The sequence below is a fragment of the Blennius ocellaris genome (assembly GCF_963422515.1).
Source record: "Blennius ocellaris genome assembly, chromosome: 10".
Taxonomy (NCBI): domain Eukaryota; kingdom Metazoa; phylum Chordata; class Actinopteri; order Blenniiformes; family Blenniidae; genus Blennius; species Blennius ocellaris.
The window spans coordinates 5,948,325-5,969,739 of NC_137659.1; the positions used below are offsets into that span (position 1 = coordinate 5,948,325).

General features: G+C 40.8%; 1 protein-coding gene across 1 annotated transcript in view; it reads left to right on the forward strand.

Annotated features, from left to right (window-relative positions):
* The window catches only part of kirrel1b (kirre like nephrin family adhesion molecule 1b), a 79,956-nt gene that overhangs the window by 47,890 nt on the left and 10,651 nt on the right, over nt 1-21,415 (forward strand). The window contains exons 2-10 of the mRNA XM_080503205.1: nt 2,568-2,717; nt 8,283-8,432; nt 9,870-10,027; nt 12,379-12,529; nt 13,904-14,009; nt 14,691-14,839; nt 16,565-16,692; nt 17,105-17,231; nt 19,374-19,474. Coding sequence (XP_080359331.1) covers nt 2,568-2,717; nt 8,283-8,432; nt 9,870-10,027; nt 12,379-12,529; nt 13,904-14,009; nt 14,691-14,839; nt 16,565-16,692; nt 17,105-17,231; nt 19,374-19,474 — 1,220 coding nt within the window. The remainder of the gene's footprint in view (nt 1-2,567; nt 2,718-8,282; nt 8,433-9,869; nt 10,028-12,378; nt 12,530-13,903; nt 14,010-14,690; nt 14,840-16,564; nt 16,693-17,104; nt 17,232-19,373; nt 19,475-21,415) is intronic.

Sequence of the window (21,415 nt, forward strand, 5' to 3'; positions counted from 1 at the left end):
ATGCTCCAAAAAGTTGGGACGATGCTTTCAACATGGAAAAATACATAAATAAGAATATTTGTAATACTCAAACACTTTTGTGTTTTCATCAAAACACAACATCATTTCATTATGTTGTGTCCTTGCTCTGTAGAACTAAACACAATACATGACCCACTGTATAATTTGATACAAGAGTTTAGAAATAGCAATTTTATACAAATTTATTCCAAAAAATCTGCTCATTTTCTATTTAGTGGTAATGAGACATCTAAAAAAGAAGTCAACAAGTCATGTTTTTCACTGCAATATGATTTCTCTTAAGCTTTAAGCTATTTCCTGTACAACAGCGGTGTCAGACATCAGGCTCCAAACTGGCCCTAATCCAGACCACAAAGCAAATTGTAAAGATTTCAGAGAAACCCATTTCTTTAGAGTGGCGATACAACACAACACTCAGACCCGAGCTGAGATATTGGTGATGCAGCAATGAAAGATAGCAAAGTATTGGTACCAAAGCCATGCTGTCTCGGTGAATTTGTAAAAAAAAAAAAAAAAAAAGAAAAGAAGAAATATAAAATACAACAGCTATAGGAAGTGAAATGAACCACTGATTGAATCATTTGAGAATAATTGATATATGATCCCAGCTGACTAGAATATCAATCTTACTGGTGGCAAAATTCTTTTCCTACTGTTTTTTTTTATTTGTATGACTTTTCTTTCTCCTTCTCAAACCATAAAATTCCAAATAATCCATAATTTTTCCTGAGCTAGTAAAACAGTAAAAGTTCTTCCTCTCAACAACTTGTCTATACTCCTTTCTGAGATTGCATGCTGTTCGTGATCGTATTTTTACAGACTGTCGCAGCTTCTTTTTTTTTATTTTTTTTTATGAATTGGTTGTAGTTTGTGAGATGAGATGAGCAGTTTACTGACCCGACTCCCATGGGATGACATTTGTACAACCTGAGAGGCAGAACTGCACAACCTCGGTGAACACAAAGAAAAAATCTGATAGATGCAAGAAATATTCCAGCCAACCGGGAACTAAAAATGAAAACGTGCACTTCAAAAACGACTTGATTTGTTCTCTACTGTAGGAAATAACCCAATGTTGCATCATCTCCGTCTCGGGTTTGGCCAGGAATAGAAAAAAAACAACAACAAAAAAAAAACATGACCAAACAGTGGCTCCCTTTGCAAAAGTAGAGTATATTAAGGCAAGCTTTTCATTAAACTTCAAATAAATAACAGTTGTCAGTGCGGTGGAGGTTTTGAGTCAGAATTCAAAGGGAAAGTTGACGAAACATCAAAGGACTTCTTGTGAAGTCTGAAGACTCCTACAGAGCCTACAGAGAAGAAGTCTTCCACGCAAATAACATGACAAGTCATGTAATCCTCCTGACAAATCAGTAAATCTCCCCGTTGTTTGCACCTTTGTGGGTAAATCCCACTGAGACGTGTCCCTCAGAGCCACGGCCTGCTTTATTAACCAGTTTTGCCTTAATTAGCTAATAGGATTGTTTTAACCATGATCCAAGAACAGAATAGCCGGCAGGAAGGCAAACACCAACTCTGCGGAAGCGTGTGTGTGAGTGTGTGTGTGACTCAATATGTCTGTGCATGACTGAACCACTGAGGTGTTTGTAGTGTGTAGTAGCATGGGTCGACTGTGATTCAGTGTGTGTTCAAAAGCTTCTGTGTGTAGTGTTCAGTGCTCGTGCATGTGCATGTGCGCGCGACATCTAAGGCAGAACAGACTCCCCCCCTCCGCCTTAATTAACATGCCTTCTTGCAAGACTTTCTCTGGAATATGAAACAATTTTACCTGATGATGCAAACGGCTGAAAACAGCGGCGGGTTAGTGCCTCGCCTCCTCACCTGACACTTTCTCTTTATGCGAGAGCGCTAATGTATGCCCCGCGCTACACTTGTAGTTTTTTTTTTACATCTGTGTATTTTAGTGGCACTGCGATAGCCAAAAGGCTTATTTTGCTGCGGGAAATGTGTGTGTGTAAGCACAATCCTTTGTACTGCGTGATGAAAAAGAGCAGGCTGTATCACAGCTTGGCAATGATGTTTCTTGCTACCCGAGCTTTGGCTTGCACGCTTGTGCACGCACATACACAGTCACACACCCACGCAGACACACATAAACCTTAGTGAAGGCCAGGGAAAACCTTGAAAAGAGGGCAAGAAAGAGACGGAGAAATGACAAATATGCAAATCTGAGTAACCGAGATCGTGGTCTGGATAAGAAGAGAAATTATTGAAAGGATTTCATAAAAGTAAATTGTACATGTACTGGACTTGTGCAGAGAAGACAGTGGTATTTAAAATAAACTCATAATGGAAAATGCAAAATAACCACAAAAAAAAAAAAAAAGACGACAATAAAAACACCAAGGACTCAATAATAGCACGCAACAAATTCTCCCAACAGATATCATATGGACAAGACGGAGTCGATAAGTCCAGAGAGGGACTGCATAGCTCGATACGGTGCAATAAAAGATGGCAGCTCATGGCCGGGTCACAATGAAAGGAACTTAAAATTGATTTCCTTGTCTGTCCCTGTGTTGCAGTGTGGTGCGTTCGTTTCTCCCAGGAGCCGGCGGACCAGTCGGTGGTGCTCGGAGAACGGGTGGTGTTGTCCTGCGTGGTCTTCAACTACAGCGGCATCGTCCAGTGGACCAAGGACGGCCTGGCCCTCGGCATCGGAGAGGGTCTCCGAGGTGAGGGAGGGATGTGGGGAGAAATCCTCCAGTGGGAGAACCAAATACAAAAAAAAAAAACAACAACCAAAAAAAAACAAAAAAAAAACCTTGGAGTTTCACCCAACTGCAGGAATCAAAGTGAAGTGAAGTGAAGTAGGGGAATAACTCGACTATGGTTTCGGTTCAGTTTTGACTGTAAGAACCCTGACAAAAGCTATTATGGCTGCAAAGTGTCTGGGTTTTTTTTTAACATTAAGGGAATGAACACGAGAGAGGGAGAGAGAGAGAGAGAGAGAGAGAGAGAGAGAGGGAGAGAGAGAGAGATATGAGCCAAAAGGCGTGTGAGTGACAATCTGGGCAAAAATGAGTCCTGTATATCATGCTGAATTAGAGAAAATCCCTCACACTGCTGACAAAAGCAGACGCACATTCGCATTTACATTTTAAGCCGACACGCACATCCAGAGTGACTTCTTGCAAGTGCAACAGTGGAATACGTTTCAGTTTGGAGACGGGGGGTGGGAAACATGACGCGCAACCAAAAGTGTGGAGAGTCAAAGGGTCAAAGCCACAATGTATGAAAAACATTTTATTTTCCCTTCTCCTGCCTGCATAGAATGATTAGATGAAACCCGTGAAGAAAGGGAAAGGAATACAAGGCCAAGAGAAGAATAAGAATAGCAAATCTCTGACCATTTTTTTTCTTTAACTTGATGAAAACAAGCTTTTGACCCTTTTGGCTGCTTTTTATAAACTAAATCTGGTATTTTAGAGATGAATCTCCCCAAAAATAACAACTACCAGCAAGTATTCAGCTTTGATCACATCAATTCACATTTGTAAGGTTTTGAAAAAAAGAGTCAAAATGCAATTCGCTACAAAAATATACACCGTGCAATCGATTATGGGGGAATACGTTTCCCCTTCTGGCTCATATATTCCTCTTGTTGCCTATTTTTAACTGCCAGGGGGATAAAATATTTCTCTCCTGCAAAGTGATTAAAGGTACTTCACCACCAGACCTCTCAAAACACATCAAATAAATGCGTGAGATCTAAGTGAATCCGAGCCTTGAAGTCTCACATCGGGAGTTAAACTCACACTGCACACAGTTTGCATCACACCAAGCAAGTTTTGGTTGAATTCCACATTTCCTGCATTTTAAAAACAAATTATATATTGTTGTCAGTTTCTAATTGTAGCATGGCATTGATTTCTTTCTGCATTACATCATAGTTTCACAGTTATCTTTTTTTTTTTTTTAACTGCATGCTGGTATTTAAAATTTCTACTATTTTAAAAGTAATGATTGTTTTTCGATCTTTAATCTCACCCTGTAAACATACACAAAAAAGGAAACAAACAGGGTGCATATATATGAATCTACAGTCAGTCTGTTTTTATTATTATTATTACTACTATCTCTTTATCTGTCAATGTTTTTTGATAGTGCCTGAATTCCTAAAATGTCTTTAGATGATTCCCACAAACAGCAAAACCAGTCAGCCTCTAGTTCCTGCTAGTTACCAGTCGTCCTCCCGAGGTAGCAGATGGGAACCAGCAGGCCTAAAGGGCTGCAACTGGGGTGGGAGCAGATGCAAGGAATTAATTGTGGGAGGAGTTGATGAGGTCTCGGCCCAGGCAGCGTTCACCATAGAGGGAAGAAGTGCTGATCTGCACTGAGGATGTCCTGGAAAGAGAAACTCTGAACCCCGACAACAAATCTCCTGTGAAGGACGCAGCCATCGAGTACTTTGGTGTCATTGGCTGTGTGAGGAGGAGGTCAGGACCTCGGCAAGATGCTCTATTTTAACATGGGCGTCCAATACCGTGCCTGTGAAATGTTGTGAGGGTATGAAGAGGCTTCAATATTGTACTTCTGGAAGACAGGGATTGTTAACTTTTAACAATTTCATCCAATAATACTTTACAAACATCCATATTTATGTATAAATTATTTACCGGTAATAGTGAACTAAGGCATTTGGCTGTTATCTTCAGCCATTCACTCTGACCAAAGACTTTCAGTAAGCACTTTGTTTTACCTCCAAGCATCAACTTTCTATCAAATTTCACTTGTGGCAGCATAAGCCTTGTCTTTTTAATCCAGATTTCTGTGGAAGGGCAGGGGCTCCGGTCATCCTTTGAATGAAGGTCACATTTTCAATGTGCTCTGGAGTGAATCTCAACCCAGCAGCAGCAGTGGCAACATGAGCACGTCATCTGCTGTTAATATTGCAGGTTTCATTTCCAAATGAGAGTTGATAAAGAATTGAATCATTAAGAGGAATCCAAAATGGAATCAGAATTGTAAAAATCATATCAATTCCCATCCCGAGTGCAGCTCGCTCTGAACATTGTGATTGTTAAAAATCACAATTTGTAGTCGACCTCAATTACCTTGCTTCCAACTATCTCAACCTCCTCTGGGTTAACAGTAGAAAATGTATGAAAAAGACTCAAATTAACTGTACATTTTGTTCCTTCATCAAAGGCAGTTTTTTTTTTGTTTTTTTTTACAAATTTACTGGGTTACACACACACACACACACACACACACACACACACACACACACACACACACACACACACACACACACACACACACACACACACACACACACACACACACACACACACACACACACACACACACACAGTACATACTTATCCCACTGTTCAGTGTTCCGAGCTTGACAAAATGCGAGAGATGAAAAACTTTTGCATTAGCGCTTCCAATTATTAGATTAGCAGTCACGTAGTGTACTTCCCTGCTCTGAACCACTCATCGCATTTCTCATAACACTGTAAATTGATCCGCGCGAAATGATGCGTGCTATATGCCTCACAAAAAAACATCACACAAACCCATCCACCCACACACACACATGCAGTCAACCCACCTCCCACACACACAAAAACAGTCACACAAATGATAATCGGACATGTGACGTGGATCTTGTGTTCAGCTCGATTTAATTCACAGGTTCAGTAAAGGTCAGCACATCTCTCTCCCCCCCTTTCTCTCTCTGTCTGTCTCTCTACCTGTAACCCCCTCTCTTTGTCCTTGCAGTCGTCTGTGAACGTGATCCTGACGAGCACATTTGATAAACATGTTGTGCTCTTTGTTTCCTTCCCTCTCCCTTTCCAGCCATCTATCATCACCTTCTGTCCATTTCCCCCCCCCTCAACTCTGTTGTCTGCACAGCCACGCTTCCCTTCATCACCGACATGTGGCACAGCAGTTTCTTTTTTCTTTTTCACCCTCCTCTCCTCTCTTATTTATCATGTCTCCATTAAGTGTCGTCATGAATGAGTGAAACCGGGGACTTGTCACACAGTTTTGTTTTAGTACGCCGTGGCACGGCGAGGTGCTGCAGGTGCACGCTATATGATGTGTGAGAGGGTGTTATTATGTCTCCTGTATGATTACATGGAGCTGTTATTGACAGCGTGGGCGTTCAGATTGTGCAGCAGAATCTTAGCCTACCTGCAGTTTTGCTCTCTTCTGTTCTCCCACACTCATGCAGCACATTTGCATTTATTCAACCCCCCCCTCACATGCATGTGAATGTTTTAAGACAAAATGTGAAAAAAAAAAAAAAAAAAAACTTAAAGATTGAGAACAACACAAACATCACATGTGAGAGTGCAAATGTGTGGAATTCACATTCACGGACTCACTACCTGCAGGCATCAGTGGTGGCAGTTTATTGTTCATCCTCCTCCTCCTCTTCCTCCTCCTCTTTCTCCCCGGGGTGCTTTCACCTCTGTGGTTGCTACGCTGCAAGGTGCTGGGGTGGATGATGTAATCTTCACTAATACTTTTGTCCCCCCCCCCCCACCCAACACCCTCCTTCCTCCTCTTATCACCCTGGTTGCCTGCCTTTGCCATCTGAATCCATGATGTCATGTTAGGATTGGGCACGGAGGATCAATGAGTGCCCCCTAGTGGGACGTCACGCTCAATTATGTCTTTGTCTGAGAGGCAGGGGTTCAAACATGAAGAATAAGAAAAAAAAGGGGGGGGGGGTGTTCTAATTGGGATGAGGCTCCCTGTAGTTCTACGATTTCTGTGTCGTACAGCAACCGATGTTTGATCAGTGTTAGGGTTGGCCATCTCTCCCTGTGTAACAATACCTGTTTACGCACTTCTGCATTCATTACCTTCCCGTGGTGTTTGTGTAAAGGATACACCGTCGTCGATCTCCAGACGCTGGAGTTGATGTTAAAGGTTTTTTTTCAAGAACGTCTGGAATAAATGCTAAATGTTATCTGCGTGATGAAAAGCTTTGACATTTCCACATAAACGTTGGTCCCAGTCGCCGCTCCTGCATCTCTGATTAATGTAGTACAGTTGTAATGCAGTATTTATCTATTTCATAAGAGCTTTTTACAGTTGCCTCGTCTTGTAAACAAATCAGATGTCAGTCCTCTGCTGCGCAGCAGAAGACACAAACAGCCATTGACTGTGACTATAGAAGACGAGGCCCAGGTGTATCACCGTTTTCAAAGCTTCCCTTTTGTGAACAAGCGTGCATCCTGAGAGAATACATTTTAAAAGACTCATGCAAAAAAAAAAAAAAAAATGCTCAAAGAACACATATTTTCTTGTTGATCCTTCGAGGTATCTATGCATCCAGAAATGTACTTTTATTTTACCCCCTTGAGCTTTCTGCTGCGGCCTTAAACTAAGTAGAGGTGGATGAGATTTAGTTTGTTCTCCTCGACACGAAGAAAATCAACTCCTAAAAGACCAAAACGCAACTCCAGGAAATAAATTCACATCAGTCTTTCATAGGACTACTTCTCCATCAATGAAATGTTCTTTTACTGTGATGAATTAATACTGTAAGTAAATTACTTCTTCAAATTACTTGTATTTAAAGTATTCTTTATACTAATTGATTAATATTTCTCAGGTTTTTAATCATTTTACTAACTTGTTATTAGTGCTTACAAACAATTGGACAGAAATATCTGTCATCTTTTTGCTCTTTTTATTACTTGTTTATCCTCTGCGGATGAATGAGCGTTGTAAGAAAAGGATCAAAGTAGCTCCGGGTAATAGACAGCCATACTGTAGGTGCAGCTGTGGATAAATTCCGGAGTAATCAAGTCATATTAACAATATCTTGAATGCCAATTCAAATAAAATTTTAAGTGTTATGTGAAAAAAAGTCCATTCAGATTTTCTGTTCGACTTAAGATCAGTTTAGTTTCTCATTGTTGTTACTCATATTATTGTGCAACTGTCACATTTTAGTTTCTTGCAATTAAAAAAAACAAAATTTTGTTTGAAGTTAAAAATGCCCATTTACCTTGAACTAGGACGTGAACCATTTAAACCTATTTTGGAATACCAAATTCATTCAAATAGCCACACATTTTTGTCGGAAAGACAGCGTTATCATTTTGTGCACCTTTTCTTTCACTCAAACAATCAATTTGAAACAATAAGTCATGTTTTGTTTTGGGTTTTTTTTTTTATTTGGGCTGGCTCATAATGTTCCGCTTACATGGTGCGTGAATCAAATTCTGATGCTGAATGTGTTGTTTTTTTATTGTCCGTGTCTCCTGCAGCCTGGCCCAGGTACCGAGTGCAGAGGGCTCTGGACATTGGCCAGTACAATCTGGAGATTTCCCACGCCGAGCTTTCAGATGACTCTCTGTACGAGTGTCAGGCCACAGAAGCTGCCCTGCGCTCCAGAAGGGCCAAACTCAATGTTCTCAGTAAGTAAACTCCAGCTAAAGATGCCGCGCTCAGTTTATCTTTGCCAACAAAGGTTATGTTTTTGTCTGTGTGTATTTATTAATTGGTTTGTCTGGATGTATTTTTCCAATTTTTTTGCAAAAACTATTAACCCAAATTGTACGAAATCTTCAGGGATGATTTGTCATCATCCAAAGACAAACCGCTTAAATTTGGGGATGTTAATGGCTAACCGTTTCCGAATAAATCCCCAAAAACGGCAAACTGCAAAAATGTCCCATACAGTGTCCCATGACATGATGATCAAAGGTCATTAAAGATCAGTGTCTGTTGCCATGGAAATGCATGGAGTGCTGCAGTTGCCCTCTGCTAGCACACTGCTCGCACAACTCCGCTACCTGCCCTCCTTCTCCACTCTCAGCCAATCACATACCAACTCACTCCTCCGATGCTTTCAAGTAACACAATGAGAACCAACAGAACATCATCATATAAAGTTTACATTGCAAGATGGCGTAGGTGACGGTATGCGCTCTACTGAGCGCCCATTCTCATTTGGTTTCTGATTTACCTTTTAATTTGAAAGGGCGGATAAATTCAAATGCAGGTGAAAGGGTTCTCACGTCTCTGAAGTGCAGCTTGTTTTCAATTGAGAAAATGAAATTTTGACTGCGACTTCTTTATCGTTTGAGGTTGGTTCTTTATTTCAAGTCGTCCGGTTGGTCGAGTCACTTGATGCCGTTTCACGTACTTCACTTTTCCAGTCTGTTTTCATGTATAACACTGCATACGTTTCCATCAGTCACATACTACTTTACTCAGTTTTTGAGCTTTATTCTCAAAGGAATAATATCAAAGCACAAGATTACAAGCAGCCATACAGTGTGTGTAAGTTTGGAGATTACAGTGTAAAATGCTGGGGTGGCATGACTTCAGATACTTCAACATTATCACCTCTGCGGATTGATGACTCTTGCTGTGATTTTTCGATGTAAGATTTTGAATTTACACTAATCAAGTGACCAAGGTTTACCAACATTTACGATGTCCAACTGCTTTCCCACGATAGTGTACCCACACTACTTTTATCATAAAGACATTGTCCATGATGATTAGCCAATGTTGTAAAACTTCTCTTTCGGAGCCAATTCCATGAACAGGATACACCCTGAAGAGACATTTTTACCATCACCTATTTACCTGAAGCACTCGTTTCTGGAGGGAAACCGGAGCAGAGAATACTGACGCACGCACAGGGGGAACATGCAAAAACCCTGGACTCAAACATGTGTTACAATGTTCATTACTGCCTATAGAAGCACTGTGCATGCCTTTTGCCTGGATACGCTATGTTTTACATAAATACATGTATGTATGCATATTTCTCTTTATGGTTAAGTGCACTCTTGCATGAATGCCTCTTTTCAAAGTGTGTAACGGTCGTATCTTCCCTCCAGTCCCCCCAGATGACCCCGTGGTGGACGGGACCCCGGAGCTCCTCCTGATGGCGGGGACTCCGTACAATCTGACCTGCGTGACCCGTGGGGCCAAGCCTGCAGCGCACATCCAGTGGACCAAGGATGGAGTGGCTCTGGAGGGGGCCTACCAGTCCACGGTGACACACACACACACGCACGCACACGCACACGCACACACACAATAACACCCACATGTGCACAGGGGAAGAGTCACGCGTCATAAAGCGCACATAAAACCATGATGAGTTTATTACGCCGAAATGAGATCTGCAAAACCTCACATGTCTACTAATGGCTTTAGAGGAGTTTATAACACACGTTCTAATACTTACAATTTGCGCCTCAGTAACATCCACTCTCAAGCTCGCCGTTTATTTGTTTATACGTCGTTTTGGCTTTTTTTTTTTCTGCCGCAGGTATTTTACAGAGAGGATGTACAGTTTGAACACCTCAGGCACACAGCATGCCCGCAGTCCTGCATGAGGGAAATAGAGTGTGCAATGTTTGCAGCACGCAAGACAAAGTCAGCACAAAAATGGCTTTTTTTTTGTTTGTTTTTTGTTCCCACTCATCTGTTATAGCAGAAAACGGGGAGGAGACTCCTGGAAGAGGATTTCAAATACAGGACTATATTAACACAATGGTTTTCTAAAATGGGAAATAAAAAAAATAAAAAAAGGCACAATCAAACACTAAAATGTGTCTTCCAATTGTTTTTCTCTTCCTTTCGGCTCTTTCTCGGTTATGGAAGGGTGGAAAAAAATAAAATGCAAACATGAAATACAGACAGGATTTGCTCTGAGGGACAAAAAACAGCCACATCAAACTGAAATTTGACAAAAGCTGGCAACCCTAAATTTCCTGGCCTTGCTTAGCTGTAGGGGAGTTGTCACTGTCAGCAGTGTCAACACAACGTGCCGTCTGTAGATGGGAACACTGATGCTTCTAAAAAGAACTGTTGTATTTTGTCAAACCTAAATAGGATTGTTTTTTCGAGCTGCGATACTCTGCAACTAATTTTATTTAATAAACTAGACTTAGGGGCGTACCTGGACTGCTACAATAATTTCAGTCACAATTTCAACATTTAAATTTGAAATTTAACATTTTTTTATTGAGCATATAGGGAGAAAATGTCAATCTTTTCACAAAGCCAAACAAATATTATTAAAAATGACTACAATCTCAACAGAAATCCAATTTTAATGAAACCTTCTGGTGCAAAATGCAGTGAAATGTCATAAAAAAAAAACAAACAAACATCTATCGCTGTTGCATTATGTAAGTTTTTACAAACTCACCCCGACAATATGGCTTTCAGGCGTGTTTTCTCACAACGTGGTGTTGTGAAGCCGGATTGGAGCCTCTTGCAGGCCGGTTTGGGTCCACAGTCTTAATATTTGACACCCCTGAACAAGACTAACAATTTTAGTCGATGCACTTTTGGGAAAGTTTGACTGAGCAGCTCATTAAAGTAAGTAGTTAAAGGAGATGCATTTGCGGTATGTCATAAACTATATATTGATAAAGCACAACAGCTGCTGCACACTCATTCTTTTTCAAGAGCATCGCATATGTGCATATTTACTGGGCATTCTTTCCTCATTAAGCTACGTTGTTGTAAATGATGCGACGTGGCTCCATTTCAATACCCTGGAAACACCATAAACACCTTACTTTTTCTACACATTTAAGTAACACCACCAAGATAAAACTCCTCCCTAAAACTCATCCACTCAGACTGCACTGACAGTAACTTGGTAGCACCACTTTGCACCCCACCCTCACGATTTCTGTGCACCCTCCTACTCACAAGAAATTATGTCTGCAAGCGCACACACAGACATACACTCACATATGCACACTCATGTTTTCATATGCAGAGAGAAGCTGCAGCAAACATTGACTCACACACTTCAACACAGATGTTTTTACATCTCCCGCAGCCAGTTCCATGCCCCCCACACTTGCTCATACATATTACATGCTGCTCTCATGTTACCATGATACTGACCACGCATTCGTACGACAGCACGCGCCCTCTTGACAGATTTTCTGGCTGCATTTTAGAAACAGCCCACCTCTCCAAGTCCAAGAAGCCTGCTTAAGATGCAGAAGATTTATCACTTCTGTTTTATGATGGAGTGTTTCTCCATTATTGATTCATTTATCAATTATTTTCTCTCGTGCATTTCTTTCCCATTCCAAAGTAACCTCACAAACTCCATGTTCGTTCCGTTCCTAATTGTAGATTGCTATTTATATTTTATTGTTTCTCATAATTCATCGCTTCATTTGTCCCCTTTAATCTCCTTCCTTTGTTTTTATCTCATTTCTCCCATGATGTTTCTCGTTGCCTTTTTTTTTGTCCTTTGTCCTTCCTCTCCGCCGTGCTCCTCCTCTCTTTCTTTGATCTTCCTCTCATGGCTCCACACCCCCTTCGTAACACTTTTCCTGTCTGCCCCCCCCCCCCCTCACTGTCAAACAGGAAGTGCTTCCAGACAGGAAGAGGGTGACGACCAGGAGCTACCTGCCCATCACGCCAGTCGACACAGACAGTGGCAGCAATTTCACCTGTGTGGCCAGCAATCCGGCCGTGCCGATGGGCAAACGGGCCACTGTCCACCTCAACGTCCACCGTATGTCCCTCTTCCTCTCTCCCAGACAAAAAATCACCTGACTTGGACCTGTCAGTTTGGATTTGTGGTTACCTGTGCATTTATTCATCTTTTTTTTTTTTTTTCCTCAATTAAAGTAGATATTTCTGGAGGACTTCTTGCATACACACTACTGTGTTTGGCCTCTTTCACTTCGTTCACCTGACTGATGCACTGATCTTTAATAGAAATACTGCAGGTGACACTGTTGATCATGAGTCATATTTACTTTTAACATGTAATACCTTGTACTGTATGACAATATAGACAATACTTAAGAGGAACTGGAGCTCGATCAGAAAAGGTTAGAACCATAAATGGTAACATTTGTGTCATCATGGTCACTTTTACTCCAGTTTGCAGGAGATTTTATTGTATAATCTAATGCAGTATATTTAATCTAACTTTAGATCTTCCATGTATTGAAATATTCTTCACCTTATGGTGTGAAATTTTAATTTAAACATTTGAGTGAGTAAAGGGTTAGCCTGAAAAGTGAAGCAGTGATTGTTCCACAAGGATGATGTTAAAGTTATATCATAAACAACAACCACTATGGTTGATCAGTTGGAACGGAGAATAAATGTATTAAGTTTATATGTAGTATTGGGGCAAAGGCTTGTTAATGGTTTTAAAGTTTGACTACATGTATTTAACATTTATTGATTTGAAAGGACCTTTTCCTCCATCATTCCAGTTAGGAGTTGCATATCACTTGTTTTACAGATTTTTAACACTTTAACTTTCAGAAAAGTTCAATAACAAGCAACATTTAATTGAGTTAAACTCAATTAATCTGTGTTAAATAAAATAGGCGGAGCTGGTCCTAAAATTTTGTTCTTTATAGGGGAAGTATCACAAGATGCCCCAATCTGGACCGCCAACCCAAGATAATATTGAATTTAGAAAAAAAAAAAAGTTTAATGTGTGAGAGTGAATAGCAGATACAACAGAACACAACACAGATGAGATGTCGGTGATGTTGCCATAAAAGATAGCAACATTACAATATTGTTGTATTCGCCTTGAAGCCATGCTGTCGGAGCCACTTTGTAAAAACACCCATAATGCAACAGCTTTAGGAGACGTTTTTGGGACATTTGGCTGTAATTTGCACCAAAGGGTTTAATTAAAATTGGCTTTATGTTGAGATTTTTGGTTTTGCAAAAATATAGACATTTTCACCTTGATACTCTTCATCACAACAAAGAAAAACTTTAAAATGTAAATTTGAAGGTCATTATGCCGCTATTTTACTGATTCAGACGACTCAAGGTGAAATTGGACTGTATGCGACCCCTGAATTAGAATGTGTTTGGCGTCCCTGATCTAACCAATGTCTCTTTACTCGTTCAGACCCTCCTACAGTGACGCTGTCCATTGAGCCCCGCTCCGTCCTGGAGGGCGAGAGAGTCACATTCACCTGCCAGGCCACTGCCAACCCCCCCATCATGGGCTACAGGTCTGATTTAACTTCATGACACAAGTCTTTATCCACAGTTCAAGATGTGAGGAACTTTTTGAAGCTGGCCCTGCAGAGCAAACATTAGGAGAGCAGATATTTAATTCCAAGAGGTTCTCTTTTATCTTCCCCAATCTGCTCTGTATCCACCCTCAGAAGTCGCTCCTGAATTGTAATTTCTGCTTCCAGAACAGGATCAGTGAAGCTATTGACCATTTGCAGTGTTAAACACTTACTTTTATCTGAAGCGACAGGCCTGAAGCAGTGAAATCTGAGAACGCTGGATTTCAGCAAAGTGGTTTTAATCTGAGGTTTGAGGGTCCTGAGGTGGGAGCAGTGCCAGGTACTTAGGCTCTCTGCCTATTGAGTGTGCATTAAAATGTCATCTAATGGAAGATGTACAATACGGTTATATGATTTTGAGAGATATCTGGCAAGATGGTGAATGAATACCAGAAGTAAAGAGAATTTTATACAATCACTCCCTCAGGTTTTGACATAAATGCACTACAAATGTCACTTTATTGATAATATAAAAATACTCACTGTCGAATAGTGAAAATCGAACAAAATCACTGCCAAAATCCAATTTTTGCTTTTGAGACCTTCTGCTGACAGTTTGACACATAAAAGAAAAAAAAAAACAAAAACGTGTTAAACGGCGATGTGTGTTCCTGTCAGATGGGCTAAAGGTGGCGTGTTGCTGGAGGGGGCCAGAGAAAGCGTATTTGTCACGACAGCGGATCACTCCTTCTTCACGGAGCCCGTGTCCTGTCAGGTGTTCAATGCCGTGGGAAGCACCAACGTCAGCATCCTTGTGGATGTGCACTGTGAGTAAAGAGGAAAACACTCCCGAGCTGAGTGTTGATTCAGACGATATGAATGTGTTAGTAGTCTCGCAGCCTTTATTTGCCCAACGTTGAGACGCCACAGTTGTTTTGTTACTATGTGCTATTTCTGTAATGTGCGGAATACATTTGCAATGGAGTACTGCTGCATATTCTGCTCTCTGTGTTTAGTTCAATAAAGCTGGAGGGTATTCACTGTCAGAAGGATATACTGTTTATAAATACTTTCATAAGAGATTCGGCTAAATAAGGCAACACGGCGGCTCGTACTCGGCTCCTCATAGAACAGAACGTACCTTTTTTGAACCCAGTGGCTTATCCTAGTGGAATTTGCATGTTCTCCCTTAACCTGCATTAGTGTTTTTCTTGCACTATTGTAAAGATGGACCAAGGACACACCCTGGACAGGTCGCCTGCCTGTGTGATTTACTGGTGATCTGTCCAGGGTGCACTGAGCTAATCACCAACGTTTAACTGGGATTGACTTTAAATCCCCACTTGTAGAACACATAGGAGATGGATTGGATAGATGGACTTAAATTGAAAAAAAATAAAATAGAGAAAGAGGAAAAAAACCCTGGAGCTACATCATTTTACTTGCAGTTAACACTGGCCTCACAGCATGAATATTCCCACTTTGATTGCAGCAGAGAAGGATTTTCTGTGTGGATTCTGCATGTTCTCCCTAGGCCTGCATGAGTTTTTTCCTTTGTACTCTGGCTACTCTAAAAAAACAAAGAAAAAAAACCAGGATACACTTCAATCTCTACTTGGAGCCTGTATAGAAGATGAATCAGATGGATGGACTCGACTGAACTAGGAAATAACGTGAAAAAACTGATGGGGAAAGAGGAAAATACCCCGTAACGAACTAATTTTACTTGCAGTGGTGAACACTGACCTCACTGTGAGGATATTCCCAGTTTGGATACAGTCTAGGGGGGGTTTTTTTTCTCCGTCTACTGTTAAATGTTTTATCTTCATAGATGGATTACACTTTTTTTTTTTAAACACATCTAAGATCCTTCGGGAAGCCTGCTCATTTGCATGCTCATGTAAATAGGTTGCATATTTGATTCATGGGCATTTTGTGGGTGATCAATTCATAATAACACTGAAAAGGGATTCACCAACAGACATATTGAAATGAGGTTTTAGGTAATGTTTACATGTCACTGTATGGTTTCCATGTTGGTTTGCCTCCATTTGCCATATAGCAATAGGATGGAGCGCCGAGCCCCCACAATTACACAACTTTATTATTTGATATCGTGGTGAAATAAAGTTATCAGACATATCGGAGAACAATGCCAAATTTATCTTAATTTTTGAGGAAAAAAAAACTCTGTGTGACCACAAAGTCAAAATATCTTATGAGAAAATCAACAAAGAATAGTCATTGGGAACCAGATAAGGAAATGTCTCACAACAATAACAGCATTAAATCTGCTAAAGCGTTTATTTAATTATTAACATACATTTCTTTGTGAGAAAATGTTTCACTGCAAGCATGTACAATTATTGTTTGTAAGCTGCAAGCACACAATTCAAGTTGCCAATTAATCTATTGACCTAAACTCCTCTCTGCAGAAAACATACCCTCATGGCCTTGTGATCATAAAGCAGCTTCCATGTGTGTTTGTGTGTCCATTATATCAAGTGTACACCGTTTTTATTAATATTATAAACTGATTGCTTTTCATTCAGTTGGCCCGATACTGGTGGTGGAGCCGAGGCCGGTCACAGTGGATGCCGACTCCGACGTGACTCTGAACTGCAAGTGGTCCGGAAACCCTCCTCTCACCCTGACGTGGACCAAGAAGGGCTCCAGCATGGTGAGGACCGGCCGAGTGCGACAGCACACATTGTACATCTGATGGAAGTGTTCCTGACAGGGACGTGCTAAAGTTTTTTTGTGTAATAGTAGAGTTATCTTTTTTCTTAGAATAATCAAACCCTTGCCGCAGACTTCATGAATGTTTGCTCAGTCGGAAAGCAGACCGTTAGTAGTGAGACTCCGTCTTCATATCTTGAATCTTTAATTCATGCCTAACAACTTGAGAAAGGCTCGAGGAAGAAGAAAAAAAAAAACTAATGGAGCCTGCTGAGTAAATCAACATGTTTTATGAATTAAATATAAATCTCCTTCCCTTTTCCTTTTTTTTTTTTTTTTGAAACATTGTTCCCCATCTGTCTCCGTTCTCTACCTAACAAACCTTCTAACCCATTTTCTGTGTGTTTTTTTAGGTGCTCAGCAACAACAACCAGCTGTATTTGAAGTCCGTGAGCCAGGCTGATGCAGGCCAGTACGTCTGCAAGGCCATCGTGCCCCGAATCGGAGTGGGAGAGACAGAGGTCACGCTCACTGTCAACGGTCAGTTAACATCCGCTCATCCTGCCATTAATAACAGTGCCGATATTAACAAAAAAATCATAAATCGTGGAGAACAAATCTTCCTGCGTGCAGCAAATCCCTTCTCCTGTGTCAGAGGATGAATGATGAGCTCAAATGGACCTTTATAATGTGTTTGTTTGATGTAGTATCATTCTGTGAGCATCTATGTGTTTATCAAACTCCTAAACCCACAGAGTACAATACAATACGAGCTGGGTGTCTCCGCCAACCGGGGGCCGACCAAAACTTAACTAATCAGCTAATTTTTCAGTCCTAAACAGGCTTCGAGGCGATATCTCAACGTCAAAATCTTCTCGAGAGCCCAGCAAGTACTTAATAAATCAAAACTGATTCACCAAGACCACAGTGATGAAAAGGGAGTTCACAAAACGCTCCTTAAATCTTCGCCGGATGACAAAGTACCTGGTCAAACCAGACGGGGAGACGGCGGAGTTCAGCCTCACATCCTTGCAAATTAAACGCCAAGAGCTTGGTGACCTATACTGACAACTAGTGCTCTTGTTCACAGATTGTAAATCACAGTATATTTACCGTCAGCTGCGTTGTAATGGGTCACTGCGTCGCTTTTAGGCCCCACTTACACAACAGCATTTTAAAGTGAAAACGGAAAACTTTTGTCATTTTGCTTTCAGTGTCCATTTACAACACAGCGGACAGAGCCACTGAAAATGCAAGTTTTTGAAAATGGCTCCCAAGATGGAACTTTTCGAAAATGGGCTTTGTTTAAAACTGCGCATACACACCACGTAAAAAAAATGTCTGCACATGCACGATTAGATGGACAATGACAACAGCGTTTGCCTCCAGAGTGTCATGAATTCCAGTCCATGTTCTCCTGGGACCTGGTATTTTTATAGTTGAGTGTCTACGTAATAAAGATCCAACTTTGTCGTCCATCCAAATGAATGTCCGTGTGTTTATAGTATTGCTCCGTGTGTGGTTTCATTTCAAAAACAATCACCAGTGCCCACGAGTGTCCGTACAGGAAAACTACAAAAACTACTAAATGAGAGAGATTTCTGAAACTGTGGTACTTTTTGAAAATCCTCCATCTCCATGGAAATGGAGGAAAATCAAACTTTTTGAAAATGCTTCAACTCAGTTTCAATGGAAACGGGTGGGGGTATGATGCAACCTACAATATTAGACATTCACTCCCGCACTCACACTCAACGGCAATGCAAGGTGCTCAATCCATCCATTGGGAGCAGTTTGGGCTTCAGTGTCTTGCTCAAGGGCACATTGACATCCAGACAGATGAGGAATCAAACCTGAAACCTTCCAATTAAGAGCCACAGTCACCTTATATGTGTCTTTATATAGTGTGTAACTGTCATATCTGATAGACTGGCTGCAATTCCAATAAATTATTAAAAAAAATGTCTTTTCTGAATAGAAATGATGGAAATAAGTAAATGGAAATTAGCTTCACACCAGGAAAAGAGATCTCGATGACCTCATATATTCTTCAAGCCACAGCGCTGTCCCCTCAATGTGATCCCAGCCACATTGTGAAAACCACTGTAGGAACGTACTCGGTGTTCTTTCAAACTTTCTACAGTGATGATATAAATAGTGATGTACCGAGGCTTTAAATCCATAGAGAAAACAAACCCCAAACTTTCGACTCTTACAGCATATAGCAAAGTCTTTGTATGAAAGTAAATAATTCGATGCCATTATTGTCAGTAGTTATCGACACAGCGTGAGGCTTTTCACACCTTTTCCAGTTGGAGGTTTGTGAACCGAGATGAAGAAGAATTAACTGTCCGTCGAACAGCGGGTCGTTCAGGGGAGCCATAATTTCTGAAAATTTGCCTGTTCCGTCCTCGATGAGGCAGGCATTTGTGCCAAGAAACACATTTTCTAATAAACGTCCTCTAATGGCTCACATTGTCACATACAGTGTATATAAAATATAATTTTCCACATTCTGTCGCCGGAGGTATTTCAATAATGACTGCAATTTCTGCACACTAATGCGGTAATGATTTGTATCTCCTAAACCTTTTCTAAATGGGACACTTTGGATTGTTGTAGTGACTCTTTGTGCATATATTCATATATATCTGTCTGCTCTATCCCGTCCCCTCCCTCCAGGCCCTCCCATCATCTCCAGCGATCCAGTTCAGTACGCCGTCAGAGGGGAGAGAGGAGAGATCAAGTGTTACATCGCCAGCACCCCCCCTCCTGATAAGATTGTAAGTCCATCCTTGGAAGTTGTAATCTGCTGCAGAGGTGCTTGACCTTTTCAGATTGCATCTGGCTCAGGACAGAATCCTGATCGCAGCCCCCCCACCCCCTGCGCCCTGAAAGCAAAAATGATTTTCCACCGTCTCCTCCGGCTGCTTCAATCGCCGGCCAAAAGACTGGCACAGGCAACATTGTTCTCCAACTGTGTCACAAGTATCTGAGTACAATCTGTTCCTCTTCTGTAGTGGAAGGTGTGACTCATCAAAAACAGCTGCTGCGCTGGTTGGTCGAAATGAAAGAAAGGAAGTACATGATTCACCGAGATATCCAAGTGCAGAAACAAAACGAAAAAAAAAAGACTGATAAATAGCTTCTGGTGCGGCGTTCGGTTATTAAAGTCTCTTATGAATGCTTCATGTATGAATGGCAAAGCGTGACTCCGTTTTTTTTTTCCCAAGCTGCAGACAAACCTAATCTAATAGTGAACCCCCGTCACGTGTTTCGCGACAAATCTGATAAATCCTCGGCAAATGTGTTTGCAATTTTTTTTTTTTTTTCCGAGCGTCTTCTGTGCCAGGCCAACAGACTGCGATCAAATAACTCTCGAACTCATAACAGTACTAGCAGAGCTTCTTTTGTTTCGCTGTAGCAGCTTCTGTAAGCCTATAAGCCATGTCACAACTCAGGGTTTATTGGCCAGTGATGTCCCTTTTTATTTATTTTTTTTTTACCCCATACTTCCACATTTCAGCAATAAGAACACACCAGTAGTGAATCCACACAAAATCACTGCATGGTTTTCATCACTTTTAGCTGTTTTGCCAACTCGTTTTCCCGCGGCCACAGCTGCTGGTAATACAATTGTTAGGTTGTTGGGAGGTTAGGTAGCTCGTATTTCTCAGGCTATTATGACAGGAAATAGTCTTGAGGATATCATAACACCAATGTTTCTGTAGGTGTGAATGTATATTTGTGCAGAAATACATGTAGAGAAAATACGGACCTATAAGTCAAGGGTTTTTTTAACGATACATTCCTGAAACATGTCCAGTATGAGTTGTCCTGGTGTTGCCCATACTTCTAGTTGGGACTGAAAGACTTGAACATTTTGAAAGTACTAATTATTTCTTGGCTCAGAAGTCACATTTTAGTCTCTCAATGCCTTCTGGGAGTAATTGTTTGTGGCCCTAGAGCAGCACTTTTTATCATTGTAAACTCCCACCTCCACCATACTTGAATCATTATGAAAAAAAAAGCTGAAGAAGTCTCCTAACACCCTATGTGAAATACATTTTATTTGTTGTATTCTGTAATGGTGAGTTCCTTTTCTCTTAGGATAAACTGTTTGGGTTTATATTCCGTCTCGGGGTGTTTGGTAGTCTGGTGTCACTTTAGCTTGTGTGGTTAAAAACTTTTATTCACTGCCCCAAATGTTTTTTCTATTGCTTGAATGAAGCCATTTTCTATGGAAATGCATTGATACACTGTTTTTGATCAATTTCTCTTTAACCCATCATACTGCCATTTTTTTCCCCACTGCTGGTTTTACAAGCTTACCTTTGTTTATGTGGAAGGCAGTTTTTTTGTTTGTTTTTTTATTACAGGAGACAGTTTTAAACAGTTTAAGGAATATGTTTTTAAATAAATGATACACGTCTTTAAATTGTAAAAAAAAAAAAAAAAAAAAAAAAAAAAATTCTTGTATTGATGGACACATTTATGCAGCCAGGCCTTTGTGGTAGGCAGAAGCTGGTTGTGTATCTCGACAGCATGTGGAAAACGTTTTACTGAACAAAAATCTCATGACTATTAGATTTGCACATGACAAAGAAAGTCAGAATGCATTTAATACAGAATGAATGTTACCTAAAGGCACATGGCACTTTTTTGTGAATTTAACCCATCAGGGCAAGAGGGCATGTTGTTGAACTTTCCCATGTTTTCACATG